The 17,762-nt window shown below is 34.5% G+C and overlaps 1 protein-coding gene and 1 pseudogene across 3 annotated transcripts in view; both read left to right on the plus strand.

Moving 5' to 3' along the window:
- TEKT3 (tektin 3) overlaps positions 1-8,576 on the plus strand; it is a 56,353-nt gene extending 47,777 nt beyond the window's left edge. For 2 of the 3 annotated variants that reach the window (XM_074265058.1, XM_074265059.1), the window contains exons 7-9: positions 1,245-1,399; positions 6,331-6,402; positions 8,240-8,576. In XM_074265058.1, coding sequence (XP_074121159.1) covers positions 1,245-1,399; positions 6,331-6,402; positions 8,240-8,456 — 444 coding nt within the window. In that variant the 3' untranslated portion in view covers positions 8,457-8,576. The remainder of the gene's footprint in view (positions 1-1,244; positions 1,400-6,330; positions 6,403-8,239) is intronic. The other variant, XM_074265061.1, reaches the window with a different exon arrangement.
- Positions 8,577-9,661: 1,085 nt separating this feature from the next.
- Positions 9,662-11,632, plus strand: LOC141540768 (inosine-5'-monophosphate dehydrogenase 1-like; annotated as a pseudogene).
- The last annotated feature ends 6,130 nt before the right edge of the window (positions 11,633-17,762 follow it).

The following is a 17,762-nucleotide window of genomic DNA, read 5'->3' on the forward strand; positions in this document are numbered from 1 at the left end:
TTGATTCATTTATTCACTTATTTATTTATTCAACATTTAAATAATTTTTAAAACAATGAAAATAGTAGCACTATTTTACAGAGCTGATTAAAGAAGTAGCTATCACTCAAACTTTAAGTGGCTCCTTTAAGTGCTTCCTGGTGGTGACCCTAAGATCACAAAAGAAATGTCAACAAATTGCAAACTCTAGCAAGCCCTACCAATGAGAAAGAACATAATAGTGACAGATGTAGTATGTCTGTCAACTGAAGAGCAACTGAGCTAAATTTGGAAAGGTCCATAACCAGATTAGCTACAGGGTAATAGATTTTTTGTTCTTGAAAGCAAGACCTCATTATTTTCTCCCCCTATTCCCAACCTTCTTCCCTTCTTTTCTACTTTCCTATTACTGTTGAAGATAGCACCTTCCTCCCAATCAAACAGACTTGCAACCTTAGTATGATGTTTGACTTCTCCTTATTCACTCCACATATCTTTTTTAGCTGCTGAATCTTGTCATTTCTATCTTCACAACATCTCTTCACATACATTTTTTCTCTTCACTCTTATAGGCACCATTCTAGCTCAGGACTTCACCATATTTCACCTAGAAAAATCTGCAATAGCTTTCTAATTAGTGTACCTCAAATCTCTTTCCATTTTAATTCATTCTCCACTTAGTTGCCGGAATAATTTTTCTAAAGCTTAGATATACCTATGTCATTTCTTTGCTTAATGAACTCCCATTACTCTCTATTATCTAGAAAAAAAAAATGTATTTGACCTTTAAAATACTTCCTAACCTAGATTCTTCTTACCTTTTGGTTTTATTATGCTTTATTATACTTATTATATTTATTATACTCCTATGCACACAATCTATGACTTAACTTCTTTTCACAGGAGATTTCATCTCTCAGCCTCTTGTATTTACATTTATTGTCCCCCAACCCAAACTCTCCACATCTCCAACTCCTTGATTCCCTGGCTTCCTTCAATGTTCATAGAAAATCCTACATTTTGCATTAAATGGTTCCCTTTACTCTTCCTTTACTATGCTCCTGCACATATCTTTTATTCATGTCATTGCTAATGTCTTCCCTTCTCAAATTAATTCCTGGATTCCTTGTCCATATCTTATATGGTAAAGAAGAAAAACAGTGGTAGCACTTGACATAAAGAAGCAATAGCTCATAAGGGGAAAAGATGAGCTGGGAGAAAATTCCAAATGGAATTTAAACATTTATATTCTTATAATCTTTTAGACATTACAAGAACTCTTTCAATCTGAAATGGCCATAGAAGCAATCCGAAAAGCCATTCGGGACAAAGCAGCATCTTTGAAGGTGGCACACACTAGACTGGATGAGCGTACAAGAAGACCAAATGTAGAATTGTGCCGAGATACAGCCCAACTACGGTAAGGCAGGAATTCATGGTGCAAAATGACTACTTATAAATGGAGAAAGTACTTGTCATACTTTTCATTCATATTTGACTTCACCAGTCATAGCAGTTAGCAAATTTTATGGTCATTTAGTCCTTTCTTATATCTAACTTGAATTCACTTGTACTTTAAGCCTATTTCAATTTATTCTGTACTCAATGGAAATATGAAATAATGAATGAATATTTTCTTGCCTTCTTACATTCTCCTCCAACAGAGGAGGAAAAAGTCATTGTATCAAATATTCAGCCAAGCAAAATAAATGATCACATTGGTTGTGCCAAAAGAAATGTCTTATTTAACACTCTGAACCTATTACCTCTGTTTCATGAACTGTTCCATGGACCATGGGTCTAATGATAGGAGCTCTTAAAGTCTTTCAGTGTTGTTTGTCTTTATAAAATTGTACTAATATATATATATATATATATAAATTGTTTTGCTTTTTGGTTATACAAGTTTTCTCAGGTTCTCTTAAACTATCCTTTTGTGTTTGTTCAGTCATTTCTAACTCTTTGTGACCATCCATACCAAGCCCTTCTGTTTTCCACTGTCTCCCAAAGTTTGTCCAAGATCATGTTCATTGCTTCCATAACATTACCTATCCATCTCATCCTCTTTTCTCCTTTTCTCCTTTTGCTTGCAATCTTTATTAACATCCCAACTCATTTCCAATGAATCCTGTCTTCTTATTATGTGGCTAAAATATTTAATTCAATATTGGTCCTTCCAGTGAACTTTCATCCCTCCATTCATTTCATTGCTTTTGTCATTTAAAAAAATTATGTAAGCAAAAACATTCATTAATCTTTTGTGATCTCTTTGCTTTGTGTGGTCACAAACTATTCTACATTCATAAATATAAAAGTAAATTTCTTTGCTTTTCCAATTTGTTTATAATTTCATCTTTTTGGTCCAAGTCATATATACATTTGAAGCTTTTCGTGATAAATGGTAAATGGAATTTATCCCTAATTTCTGAGAGACTGCTTTATGGTTTTCCCAACAGTTTTTATTGAAGAGTGAATTCTTACCCCAGTAGCTTGAGAAATAACAAAAACTTGTTTGAAATAACAAAAACTGGGCCATTGTGTTCATTTACTTTTGTATATTATATACATAGTTCTTATAGTCTCCCTATGTCTTAATCAGTACCAAATTAATTTGAAGTTTAGTGCATTCAAAAATAATTTGATATCTATATCTGCTAGACCTCCTTTCTCGGTTTTTTCATTATTTCTCTTGAAATTCTTAACTTTTTAGTCTTCCAGAAGAATTTTATTTCTAGTTCTTTAAAGCATTCCTTTCATAGTTCAATTGATACAGCACTAAATAAGTAAATTAATTCAAATAGTATGGTAATTTTATTTTATTGCCTCAGCCTACTCAATTAATAATATTAGATTATTTATGTCTATTTCCTAGAATTGTATTCATATATATCCTTGTAGGTTTCCTCCTAGGCAAGTTATACATGAAATTTCTCTTTTCATCTGTTCTGCTGGATTTGTTCAGAAAATAAGGAAATGATGATTATTTATATGGATTTATGTTGAATCATTCAAGTTTGGTGAAATTATTTCAGTTAAACTTCCCTTGACTCACTAGACCTATCAAAGTAAAGCATCATATTAGCAAAAAACAATATTTTTGTTTCCTTTTAGCCTATGATTATTCCCTCAATTTCTCTTATTTGTCATTGCTATTGCTTGTGTTTCGAATACCCTATCATCTAGTAGTGTTGACAATGGACATGATTGCTTTATCCTTGATCTTGGAAAGACTTCTAGTAGAAAGACTTCTAGTTCATTCCTATTATTTATTAATGCTGGCTTTTCACTTTAGATAGATAATAAATATTGTATTAAGGAAAATTCCATTTATTTCTGTTGGTTGGCATAATACCAGCATCCTGTTAGTTCAGGTTTGATGTTAAAATGAAATGAGGTAATTGAAAATGTCACTGAAGAGTTAAAAAATAATATCAGCCTTATCAGCAAGGATATATAAAAAGATACTCAAGGCAAACTTATAGGGGCATCATATACATTTTAATGGGCCCTGAAATAATCCAGAAGATGTATCAGGGGAGACCTCAGCAAACCAGGTCCCAGAAAAACTTTAGTTGTTCTCTTGGTAAAACTAATTGCTGTGGTAGAGAAATAAGGGGGCGGGAAAACCTGGTCTCTCTCTATATATATTTTATTCACTCTTTCCCCCCCCCTCCCACTGAGGCTGGGGTTAAGTGACTTGCCTAGGGTCACACAGCTAGGAAATATTAAGTGTCTGAGACCAGATTTGAACTCGGGTCCTCCTGAATTCAAGGCTGGTGTGCTATCCACTGCACCACTTAGCTGCCCCTCTATATATATATATATATTTAAAGAGGAGCATGTATTGCATCTTTTTGAAAGTTTTTTCCTTCCTCTATTATATTGTGTGATTTTTGTTATTCTTATTTTTGATGTAATCTTTTACATTGAGAGCCTTCTAATATTGTACCAACTCTGTATTCATGATGTAAATTCAATCTGAATATAGTATATAATATCTGCTAAATGTTGCTGTATCTTAATTATATTTAATTTTACTTTTTTATTTAAATGTTTTGTGTTAATGTTCATTAGGATTTTTGATCTATGGTTTTCTTTTTCTGATTTAAGTACCAAAGACTATATTTATATCATGTTAAAAAAGTTGGTTGATGCCCTCATTTTCCTAAACTTTTTTGAGTAAATTGAATAATATTGGAATTGTTTTCTAAATGGTTGATAGAATTCATTTGTAAGGCTATCTGGACCTACACTTTTTTTCATTGTTCATTATAGCTTGTTCAATGTCTTTTTCTGAAATTAGGTTCTTCTATTTCTCTTATTGTTAATCTGTTCATTTTATATTTGTATATATTGATCCATCTCACGTTGTCAATTGTATTGACATGAAATAGGACAAAGTAGTTTCTAATAATTCTAATTTTTTTTTCATTTTTAAAAAATTTCACTTATTTATTTATTTATTTGTTTTCCTGAGGCTGGGGTTAAGTGACTTGCCCAGGGTCACACAGCCAGGACATGTTAAGTGTCTGAGGCCAGACTTGAACTCAGGTCCTCCTGAATTCAAGGCTGGTGCTCTATCCACTGCGCCACCTAGCTGCCCCTTTTTTTTCATTTTAATAATGATTTGGTTTGTCTCTTAAAATCAAACTGTTTATTTTTTAAGTTCCTGATTTTATTAATTCAATAGTTTTTTATTTTGATTTGTTAATCTCTTCTTTAACCTTCAGAATTTCTACTTTCTATAAGTTTTTTTTTTTCCCCTCTCAGATTTTTAGGGGGTTTTGTTGTTATTACATTTCCAGTCCATTGATTTGATCCTTTTTCCTTTTGTTTATGAAAAATCTCTAGAGTATCTTTATTCTTTAGAGATAAAACTTGCTCTCCAAATTTTTTGTATGTGATGTGAAATAATTTTCATTAATTTTTTTAATTAGCTCATTTCTGTGCTTCTTTGGCAAACAAGGTTTAGTATTAAAGATTTAGGTTAATTATTTTAAATTATTTCTTTAGCTATCTTCTCTTGATCATAATTGTTTTTGCATTGTCGTCTTTAAAAGATTTGATATGTTTCTCTGAATTTGTGAGGTTTTAAGCCTCAAGGAATGATCAGTTTCTATAAAGGTATCACATATAGTTGAGAAATAATTATACTCTTTTCTATTCCTGTTCACTAATAACCAGAGAGCTATCATATCTAACAATTTTTAAATTTTATTTCTTGTTTTTATTGTTGTTGCTGGATTTGTGTAATTCTACAAGAAGTATGTCATGATCGCCAATTTATATAGGTTTATTGTATTAGATGCTGCACTGTGCATAAGCGGTAAGTACTGTAATAATTAATTGCATGTGGCGCAGTTGAAGCATAAGAAATTTTGTTCCTACCCTTTGTTTTAACTCTTCACAAATATTTGTTTCAAGTATGTTTCTTATGAACAATGTTGGATTCTCCTTTTTATAATCTAATATTCCTTTCTCTTCTATTTTATAAATGGGTTAATCTTATTCCTATTCAAAGGAATTATGGAATTATGAAAATAATTCAAAGGAATTATGATTCTTAATACTTTTTCCTCTCTTTGCACTCTAACCCCGTCTTTACAAAGGCAAGAATAATGACAGAGAAGAAATATGATCTATATTTGATGTAATTTTATTTCCACTCCCTTTACTTCTTCCTCTCACCCAAACTTCAATTTCATATCTCACTCTTTCCTTTTCTTGGAAACCTCTTCACAACCAACCTTCTGTGATTAGAGTTTATTTTATTTATGACTGATATATCCCTAAATGAACCCCCCTTCTTACTTCTTCCTCCTCCTTTTTCCTTCCGATTAAATTGATGTCTATATTAAATTTTGCGTGTGTTTTACTCTACTCTGACTAGTTTATATGAAAGTCAGGTTTAAGTAATACTCAGTGCCTCATCCATTTTTCGGGGGAGGGGGGCATGTGTACTTTATTTGTTCATATTCCTTATATAAGATAATAAATTCCCCTACCATTTTTCCTTTTCCCTTCCCTTTCCCATTTTAAGATAACATAAACATAACAGAACTATTCCAAAGACTTTTATCTCAATGTAACTCATTCTATTAATCCTGTTGACATTTTGTTCTTAGGTGAAACTGCATTCTAACAGGGAGAAAGAAACAAAACTACTTCCTCCTTTGTATGTTCCCTTCTAAATGTTTATTTTTATTTTCAGTTTTTATATTTTTCTTCATTCTTTTGTTTTTATTTCTAAGTTTCTATTTAGTTCTTGTTTGTTTTTTGTTTTTGTTTGTTTGGTTTTTTTTTTTTTTTGTAATCAGGAATGTTTAAAAGTCCCTATTTTATTTATTGCAGCTCTTTTCTGGTGGCAAAGAATTGGAAATTGAGGGGATGCCCATCAATTGGGAAATGGCTGAATAAATTGTGGTATGTGATTATAATGAAATACTATTGTGCTATAAGAAATGATGAGCAGGATGCTCTCAGAAGAATGTAAGCTCATGAAAAGTGAAATGTACTGTGTATAATGTAACAGCACTATTGTAAGATAATCGGTTGTGAATGACTTTGCTATTCTCAGCAATACAACAATCCAAGACAACTCTGAAGGACTTATGATGAAAAATGCTGCCCATACTCACAGAAGGAACTGATTGTGTCTAAATACAACTATCTATTGAAGCATGAAACGTCCCTATTCTAGCAAAGATCCATTTTTTCTCCTGTAAAATTATATTGTTTTTCTGGGTAAATTACTCTTCATTGTAAGCCTATGTTTTCGTCTCCTAGAAAATTGTATTATAAGCTCTTTTTCCCTCATAGGAATGCCACTACACTTTTTTTGTGATCCTGATTGTGGCTTCTCAGTTCTTGAACTTTCTGCATATATACATTTTTGCTTTGACTTTGAAACTCTAGATTTGGAATATGGTTGCTAGGATTTTTTTTTTTTTGATTCCTAGGAATTTAATTTTTTTCCAATAGGCCAACACTTGTCAGTATGTATTAAATTTAGAATTATCACAAATATCAAAATTGGAGGGTGAAGTGTATTATCAAACAAACTGTAGTGGGTAAGCGAATTATTCACATTTTTACTATACTAGTTGCTTATACTTTAGATATATGTGGCTCAAACTTTGAGACAACCTTTATTACTTGTAGGATCAATCAGAAAGGACCAAAAATCTTTTAATCTTTTCACTGGTCAATCTTCCCACTGAACCATGTGGGCTTTTGTCTAACATCAGTAAATAGAAAAAAAAAGGAGCTTTTATGATAAAAGGCTACAAAAACTCAAACAGGAATTCTTAATCTGGGGTTGTACATTTGACTTTTTTTTTAACAATATTTCATTGTCATTAGTTTCCTTTGCAAAGTTACGAGTTCTAAAGGTAAAGAACCTTTAATCTAAAAGTCTCAGGAGGGTAGGTGACAGGATATCTAAGTGGATGATGTTCCCCAACTTTTCTGGAAGATCTACCATCCAAGATCCCTGATGGAAAACTCCTAAATAGTAAGACTAAGGCATTGAATTTTAAAGAAACAAGCTTTTAGTTATCTTGGGGGTAGTTTATGGTGAAAGCCAGCATGGCATAGTGGAAACCACACAAGGTATGAAGTCAGTGTTCCTGTATTCAACTTCCAGCTCTGCCACTTATTCTCTCTGTTCTCCAGTTTTTCAACTTGTGCAGGAATTAGATGATCTCCAAAGTCTCTTCTTTAGTTACTATAAATCTGTGTTCCTGATATGATAAATGTCATGTGATTAACTATGATGGGCAATAAAAAAGCATCAACAGAAAAAAACAAGAAAACAGAACAACTTTTCCAAATCCCAGTGGTATTAATAAAGATGTTTAGTTTAGTCCAGAGAAGCTAAATATAACAAACATTGTTCAAAAGTATAAGAAAAGCTAATCAGAGAATTTTCTGAGAAGAGTACAGAATACTCTTTCAGAATAGTATTTTTGACTTGAGTCAGAGAACTGGAGCTTAGCCTGAGGTTTCATGACTTCAGGTCCAGTGTTCTTTCTACTAAACCATATTATCTTCCTATCTTCTTTTGACTCATTTTTTTATACTCGTGTGATCCCAAAACGCTATGAAATGTATTTCTTATACACACACGTTTTATACAAGAACAATAGTAACTTGATCACCATCACCAAAAGAACATGATCACCATGAAATTCAAATGGAAACCAGGCATGGGATTGTAGAGTTCCTAACCATATTATTTCTGTTTATTATTATTTCACAGCCTTGTTAATGAGGTTCATGAAATTGATGATGCAATCCAATGTCTGCAGCAGCGACTAAGAGATTCTGAGGACATCCTACAAGCACTGGTCCGTTCCAAAGCTACATTGGAACATGACCTAATTGTCAAATCAAATTCTCTTTTTATTGACCAGGAAAAATGCATGGGAATGCGCAAAAGCTACCCTAGCACACTCAGACTGGCAGGATATTCATAAATGTGTTTGCCCAAGCATTTAATGCCTTTAAACAGAAACAAGATTCTGAAGGTTCTGTTTCAAGATTATAAAAAACAGTGTGAGAATGTTAATTCATTAAATAAAACAATACAAAATAGATGATTCTGCCTTTTATTATTTTTTCTTTGTGTTTTCAAGATAAATGCATTCAAAAGTATTTTTAGTGACTACTAAAGTTTTCAAGGGCTCTAGGAAAATCAACCCTGCATTCAATGAACTTACAATCTAGTTGCAAGATAAGTCATAGACATGTGAAGATACTTATAAGGCAGTAAATAATGCTAAATAAGTGCTATAGATGTTAAGTAGAATTGGGGGGAATGGCAAGTGAGTGAAGGTGAATATGAAAGACTTGGAATTTGAGTGAAACCTTGAAAAGTATGAGTAGAATCTATAAAAGTGGAAAAAAGAGAGCAGTCCAGGTGAAGGGAAAAGTTTGAACACTAGTACAAAGATAGGAGATTTAAAACTTTTCAAGGAATAGTGATAGTTGGGAATGAAACAATTTTCCAGATGAAAATAACTTAGATCATAGGAAAAACCAGCATGGCTCCAGCACCAACAAACCAGACGTCCTTGGGAGCCTCTGAATCGGTGGCAGCAGTAATGATTTCCAGACTTTTCAGCCCACAGACACCAAAGACCACTTAAAAATTTGGCAGGAAAGGTGGTCACACAGGAGGACAGGGAAGCCCAATCCAGCAAAGTCAATGCTAGCACAGCCTGAGTCCTAGGAAACTAATAGTGGGTCTTAGGAGCTACTGAATCGGCAGCAGCAGGGGCTTCCAGAAATCTCAGCCAACAGATGGTAAGGGGGTTGAACTTACCAGAATATCTTTACTAGCACAGAGGAAGGACTCTCTTGAACTTACAACTACAAAGGACCTTCCTCACAGTTTCAGGGAAGAAGAGAGTGCTTCTCCTTAGATCATATCATCTTGGAAGGACTGAAAAAGTACAGGTTTCCAAAAGAATCTCCAAAAACAGTTGTATAAAATCCCTGAAATTTGAGACATTGCACCCTCCAACTTGAAAACAGAGCCCTACTTTATCAAAGAGTTACAACAGAGAAAGATTCTGACAATTGGAAGTTGCTATGGTGACAAGGGAAGATCAAAACACACATTTAGAAGATAAAGTGAAAAATCTATCTAAAGCGTCCAAAAAAAATTTGGTTTAAGGCCATGGAACAATTCAAAAGGTATTCTGAAAATTGAGAGGTAGAGGAAAAACTGGAAAGAGAAATGAAAGTAATGCAAAAAGTACAAAAAGCTAAATGAGAATATCTTAAAAAGTAAAATTGACCAAATGGGAAGGAGGTACAAAAGGTCACTTAGGGGAAAAAGTTACTAAAAAATTAGAATTGAGCAAATGGAAACTAATGACTATGAGAAATCAAGAAACAAAACAAATCCAAAAGAATGTGCAATGTGGAGCTAGAATTGAGGAACCTCTGAGAGAATTAGAGGTAGGGCTGCAGTCCTAGCCTGTCCAAGCCACCAGCCACTGCAAGTAGCTCCAACACAACCTGGCATGGTAAACTACTCTATCAGCAGCAGCACTGGCTCTGTGTCCATCTCCTCGTCTGCACTGATTCCCTGCTCCTATCACAGACTTCACAGCTGATGAAGTGGATTTGATGACATTGATTTCATCTACAATAACTGTACTAAGTTTCAGGCCAACAAGGTGCATAAAACCAAGAAATTCAAATAGGGTTTTATCACAGATTTAGTAATGTTGAACTTTTCACAGTGATGTTCTAGAGGCCAAGATGTTGCATGATTTCTCAGCCATCTCCATAACTGAGAGAGGCACCATGGGAAGAAAGTTGGTGGGCATTGGTACTTCCTGTGGCATATATTTTGCCTAGAAGGACCATGTGCCACCTTCCTCAGGGAGGTGATCACGAGTCAGAACGATTTGGTAGTGGCAACAGCTGCTGTGACATTGAAAGATGCCAATGACGCTTCAACAATGGATTGATTCAGGCCAATTCCAGTAAATGTGTGATGGAGGGATCTGCATCCAGAAAGAAGACTATGAGGACGGACTATGGATCACAAAGTTAGTATTTTCACTTTTTTTTGTTTGCTTGCTTTTTTCTCTCATTTTTCCCTTTTTGATTTATTTTTTTCTTGTGCAGCATGATAAATGTAAATTCTATACATTTGTATAGAAGAATTGTACATGTTTAATATATATGGGATTACTTGCTGCATAGGGGAGGAGGTTAGAAGGAAGGGAGAAAATTTTGGTTAACAAGGTTATGCAAGGGTAAATGCTGAAAACTATCTTTGCATACATATTTCAAAGATAAAAACACTATTAAAAATATCGATGAGATCCCACAATATAGTAAGAAAGGCAAGTTGCCTATTGTTAATGACAGTAATGAACTGGTAGCCATCATTGCCTGGACTGACCTGAAGAAAAGTTGGGATTATCCCCTGGTCTTCTCTGTGGAGCTGCTATGGGTACCCAGGAGAATGATAAAATAGTTGGACTTGCTTACCCAGGCAGATGCCAACCTCATGATGCTAGGCTCATCTCAAGGGAATTCAGTATATGTCAGATTGTGATGGTGCACTACATTAAGCATAAGTACTCCCATGATTGGTGGGAATGTTTAAAACATGTGGTTGGCCTCAGAGCACTGCTGTGTACAAGGTGGCAGAATATGTCCATCACTTTGGAATCCCTGTCATTGCTGATGGTGGGATTCAGATAGTAAGGCATATGGTCAAGGCTCTGGCCATTGAGCTACCACATTGGGCTACCTGATAGCAGCTATCACAGAAATCCTTGGCAAGTATTTCTTTTTAACTGGTTATGACTAAAGAAGTCTGGAGGCATGGACTCCCTAGAAGCCATGGAAAAAAGCAGTAGCAATCAGAAGAGAGATTTCAGGAAGGAATCAAGGTGAAGATTGCACAGTATGTCTTAAATTCCTTTCAAAACAGAGAATCCATTCAGAAGTTTGTGCCCTACCTCATCACTGGCATTCAGCATGGCTGCCAGGATATTGGTGCCCAGAGGTTCTCTGTCCTGCAATTCCTGAGGTATTCCAGAGAGCTTAAGTTTGAGAAGCAATGTCAGCTCAGATTGAAGAAGGCAGACATAACCTCCATTCTTATGAGATCCAGCTGTACTGAACACAGCAATCTTGGCCAAAGTGGGGGGTGTGTGAAGGAATCTCCTGTGGGGCTCAGACTCCCTCCTTAACTGAATGACCCCCATGGATCTGTACGATAGGTTCCCAAATTCTCGATTTGATGGGAGGGGATCAGGAAGTGGGAGTTGGCCTCTTAACATGTGGTAGTCTCTCCCTACCTTCCCCTACCTTTCCTTTGAGCCAGGATTGTTCTCTATAGGGACCTGGAAAAAACTCCAGTATTCCTCTTCTCACAGGAGCCTCTCACTCCTGAAGCCCCATGAGCCTTCTAGCCTCATTGCCCTGGACTGGCACCCACCTCAGATCTCTCTTGCTGCATCCTGCTCCTTTTCTTCAAACCTGGGTTGTTCTGAAGGCTCTGAGACAGGAATGGTGGCAGCTCTGGGGAAGGCCTTTACCCCAGAATTCCTAGCTTCGCTTCTTATAGGGTGCTTCCAACCCCTATTGTCTCACAGGCAATGGTGCTTTCTTTGGATCTGCTGCCACTCTCCACCTCATCTAGCAATCTATCAGATTGTAGCTGTTGTGGGCCTCTAGCAAGAAGACTTCTTTCCTCCTACATCCCACTCCTTGCCCCACCAGAGGGTAGTTAAAGGGACTACCCTCTGTCCCCTTTCCCTAGTCTCTCAGCCTCCCCACAGCTACTTAATATTAAGTCTACTGTCCCCAGAAGTTATGGGGAGCAGAGATTGCAGTCTAATTCCCCCTTTCTATTCCCGATCACAGCTGAAGGTTTTAACTAACTTTGCACATTTTGGGGCCACAATTGTGGTGTTGTGTACTAAAAAACAATAAAGCAAGCGGTTCTCTGTAATGTCCGGGCTAGCTCCCTGGTGACTCACAGAATGGGCCTTGGCCTTTAGGTGGAGAAATGATGAAAGCAGGAGAGCCACCAAGAGGCTGGTTCAAAGATGGAGTCCTGAATCTTCTTTGTGTCTGTGTCTGAGACTCTTCTGTGTCAGTGTCTGAGAAACTCATTCCCAGTTCTCCCACCCCTTAAATACTTCAGTGCAATTACATCACTACAGCAACTGGGCAATTACATCACCATATTGATAAGGTTTAAGAGAGTAGTCTAGATTCCTGGTGGTCTAGAGGTTAGTGGCTATAAGAGAGTTATTAAGAATCCCCTTTAAATCAGCTGCAGGTTTTAGGAGTGAAAGAATTAATTCATTAGTTGCAAAATGAAAGTTTGTTAGATAGAAATAAGTTTAACCAGTTTAACTTTAAATAAGTTTAACTTCTATAGTGGCAGATCTATGGAAAATGAAGTTTTGCACTGAGATTGCAGTTCCCAGTGGACAGAAGGTCCTGGCAATAAAGAGGTCTGCCAAGGTCCATCTGCAAAGACTACTTGCACTTTGCCCACCTCCCTCCAATTCTGATTGAAACAGACCTTTTCTAATGATTTTTGAAATTATCTTCTGCTGGTAATTTGTTCTATTCCTAATATTTATGTTTTCTGCCAGTCCAGAACTAACTAGGTCATATAAAATTACAGAGGAAAGAAGGAAGATAGTGGGGATGTGTGATACCTCAAGTCACTGAAAAATATGAAATGAAAACCTTTTTTTCTGTAGTTTCTGTAGTATCTCAGGAAGAAGATGGCCTATAAACTACTGGGTGAGGTGGCAAAAGGAGAGACTGAAAAAAGGAAAAGGAAGAAAGAATTTTCAATTCATTAAAGGGAGTTGGTCCCATTGATGTGTAATCCCATAAGGGCATAAAAGTTTTCTATAAAGGAAGATGGGAATTATATAAAAGTTATAATTTCAAGGTTTTTGGTACTTAGAAATATCACTATCATCTCTGATAGTGTTTGTATTTGTTTCTATAAATAGGATTCTCAAAAGAAAAGATGAATCAAAATTCCTAGGGGCATCTGGCATTCAAAGAAGTATGGTCTCAGAGAGAAATTTTCATGACAAATGGGGAAAAACATCATGGGAAAGGCAGAGATATAATGAACTGTACAATTGGAGATATGTAAATTTTAATGGCATAATACTAGTATATTCTCTATCTTTGCAGGAACTGATAATTTTGAGTAGAATAGAATAGGAAAAACAAATAGTGGGTATATTAAAGGCAATTACAGAAAATGTTGAAAAGAAGAAACTAAAAATTGGTATTTTAAATGTTTTAATTTCATGAGGAATACAGAGACTAAAGAAGAACCATTAATCAATTAATAAAAGATTAAAATACACAGAAAGGGAAGAAAACTAGGGAAATACTCATTTTAGAAAACAGTTCAGAAAATAAAAATAAGTTGAAGGGAAAGAGAGAAAGAAAGATTTTACTTTAATGCTTAATTGAGAAAATGAAATAAATGATACAATTAAGTAAGTGGAAAAAAGAAAGTTAATTTTAAAAATCACATAAAACTTTAAAACTAAGCAAAGGAGTGACAAGAGAAAATGGGGGAATGAGATTTCCTTAATATAGGTTAAACAAAAATAACTGAACAAAGTATTATCATTATAGAAAAAGATGAAGAGTAATCACAATTCAAGGAGTGTGTGTGTGTGTGTGTGTGTGTGTGTGTGTGTGTGTGTGTGTGTGTGACAGAGAGAGAGAGAGAGAGAGAGAGAGAGAGAGAGAGAGAGAGAGAGAAATCGGATTTTAAAAAGCCAATAAAATGTAAGTGTGACAGATAAGAACAAAGCTCTATAATGTTATTTATAACAAACTAATCTAAAAGAGAATAACATTGAGAAAATATTGTTCATCAAATGAATTAGAAAAATTAGGAGTTACAACTATAATTTCACATAAAGCAAAAGCAAATATTCATAATATAAAAAATAAACTACATTATACAAAAATGAATTTTGGAAAACAAACCAATATGAATATTAAAATTTCGTCCAAATACTTGGTATCTAAATGAGTTCAAAATTTCAAGGAGCCATAACACAATAATAAGTGACCTTAATGTCATTTTCTCATCTTAAAAAATCTAACAGAAAGATAACTAAAAGGAAAATATAGAATTGCACAAATTAATGGAGAAATTAAAACTAAAAGACTTATGGTGGGGCAGCTAGGTAGCACAATGGATAGAGCACTAGCCCTGAAGTCAGGAGGACCTGAATTCAAATCTGGTCTCAAACCCTTAACACTTTTAGCTGGGCAAGTCACTTAACACCAATTGCTTCAGCAAAAAAAAAAAAAAAAAAAAAAAAAAAAAAAAAAAAAAGACTTATGGTATCTTCTGAGTAGGACTACTAAAGAATATACATATTTCTCAGCCTTATATGAACACTTTACAAAAGCTAACCATATGGAACATTGAAAAATGTAAAATGAAAAATGTAAAAAAGCACAAATAACAAACAATTTATCATAATAATAAAAATAGCAGTTCAAGGAGCATGAAAGACCCAGATAGAGACTAACAATGAAATACCAAATAATGAGACAGACAAATAGACACACACACACACACACACACACACACACACACACACTATGAGAATGAAAATGATAATGGTGAAACAACATGCCAAAATATATGGATAGAGCTAAAGCATTTCTTAGCATTAAAAAGTATATCTCTAAAAATATATAACAAAATAGAAAACAGATGAAATTTTAAAACTTTTAAAATTTTTAGAAAACCAATAAAAGAGAGATATTAATCATCAAAAGAGAAGCAGATATATTGAAAATGAAAGAGTTTTATATTTTCTCGTCATCTGATTGATCACTTTTTTTTTCTTCTTTGTCCCAATTTTCATCCTCTAAATGTGCTTTTTCAGAACCTTTAGCCTCTGATTGATGGTCCTTTCTATCTGATTTGTGGTCTCCATCTTTATCCTCATGAGGAACTTCTGATCTACTGAGTTAATCAATATCTGACTGATCATTTTCTTCATGATCAGAATGCCCCCAAATCTCTGATTGTCTGATGTTTCAAAATGATTATTTCTCACACTATAATGATAAAATCCTTCATTTTCACTGTCATCTCCAGACAGTTTCTTGTTAATTAGTTTTATCAAATTTCTTTCACATCCCTCACTGTCACTTCCAGAGGGATTATAATCAGAGGCAACATTCTCATTTGTTGATCAAACCCAGATTCAGAATCAGAATCTCTTGTACTCAATGTCACTTTCCATGTTGCTCCCAAACACATCCTCCATGTCTACCATCCTCAAGTCCCACCAGTCAATGCCTTTACCAGCATTTACCAATTTTGACCTTATCTTGGTATACAGTAAGAGATATTGGTCTAGTCCTAGGTTTTGACAAACTCATTTCCATTTTTCCCATAAATTTTTGTTTTCAAATTAGTGAATCCTAGTCCTTAAAACTTGGATCTTTGGATTTATCAAAGACTAGGTTATTGTGGTCATTTTCTACTATCTATATATTGTATACTTAATCTATTCCAATAATCGACCATTCTATTCTTACATAGTATTAGATGGTTTTAATAATGACCATTTTTCTTCATATTTTTCATGGATTCTCTTGATATCTTCCAGTTAATTTTCTATTGTTTTTCCTGGTAGCATAATTTCTTTGGTATATATTTCAAAGATATATATTCCTTTGGGTAGTTTAATTGGTATGACAATGAACAAGTAAATTAATTTAGGTAGAGTCATTTTTATTACACCGGCTCAATCTATCCATGAGCAATTGACATTTCTACAATTGTTTAGATCTGACTTTGAGTGAAAAGAATTTTATACTTGTGTTCATTTAGTTTCTGAGTTTGTTTTGGCAGGTAGACTCCTAAATATATCATATTATCTACAATTATTTTGAATGGGATTTATCTTTCTAGCTCTTCTTGTTGGACTTGCTGGTAATAGAAATGCTGATGATTTATGTAGAATAACTTTCTATCTTTCAACTTTGTTGAAGTTGGCAATATTTCAACTTGTGTTTTAGTTGTTTTTCTAAGGTTCCCTAATTATGCCACAATATCATCTTCAAAAAGTGATGGTTTTGTTTCCTCAAGCTCATTCTGTTTACTTAAATTTTTCTTCTCTTATTGCTATAATCAATATTTCTAGTACAATATTGAATAACAGTGATGATAATGAGCAACTTTGCCTCTCCCTGATCTTATTGGGATGACTTCTAGCTCATTTCCATTATAGATAATGTTTGTTAATGGTTTTAGGTAGATACTAATGACTTTAAGGAAAATTCCAGTTATTCCAATGCTTCTTAGTGCTTTTAATAGGAATGAGTATGTATTTTGTTAAGGGTTTTTTTGTATATTGAAATACTTACATTATTTTGTTTTTGTTTTTGTTTTTTTTTTCCCTGAGTCTGGGGTTAAGTGACTTGTCCAGGGTCACACAGCTAGGAAGTATTAAGTGTCTGAGACCAGATTTGAACTTGGGTCCTCCTGAATTCAAGGCTGGTGCTCTATCCACTGTGCCACCTAGCGGCCCCCTTGCTTTTGTTCTTAATAGGTTTTAAAAATAATTTTAGTGCTTTTTAAACTCAATTTTTTTATAATAGCATTTCATTTACAAAACATATGCATGGCTAATTTTTCAACATTAACCCTTGCAAAACCTTCTGTTCCAAATGTTCCCCTCCTTCCCCCCATCCCCTCCCCTAGATGACAGTTATTCCAATACATGTTAAAATATATGTTAAATCCAATATATGTATACATATCCATACAGTTATCTTGCTGCACAAGAAAAATCGGATCTAGAAAGAAAAAAAACCTGAGGAGGGAAACAAAAATGCAAGCAAACAGCAACAGAAAGAGTGAAAATGCTATATTGTGGTCCATACTTAGTACAACACAGTCCTCTCCCTGGATATAAATAGCTCTCTTCATTACTGAACAATTGGAACTGGTCTGAATCAATTCATTATTGAAGAGAACCATGTCCATCAGAATTGATCATTGTATAGTCTTCTTGTTGCCATATACAATGATCTCCTGGTTCTGCTCGTTTCACTCAGCATCAGTTCATGTCTTTCCAGGCCTCTCTGAAATCATCCTGTTGGTCATTTCTTACAGAACAATAATATTCCATAACATTAATATGTCATAATTTATTCAGCCATTCTCCAATTGATGGTCATCCATTCAGTTTCCAGTTTCTAGCCACTACAAAAAGGGC

This window comes from Sminthopsis crassicaudata, chromosome 4 (assembly GCF_048593235.1).
Source record: "Sminthopsis crassicaudata isolate SCR6 chromosome 4, ASM4859323v1, whole genome shotgun sequence".
NCBI lineage: Eukaryota > Metazoa > Chordata > Mammalia > Dasyuromorphia > Dasyuridae > Sminthopsis > Sminthopsis crassicaudata.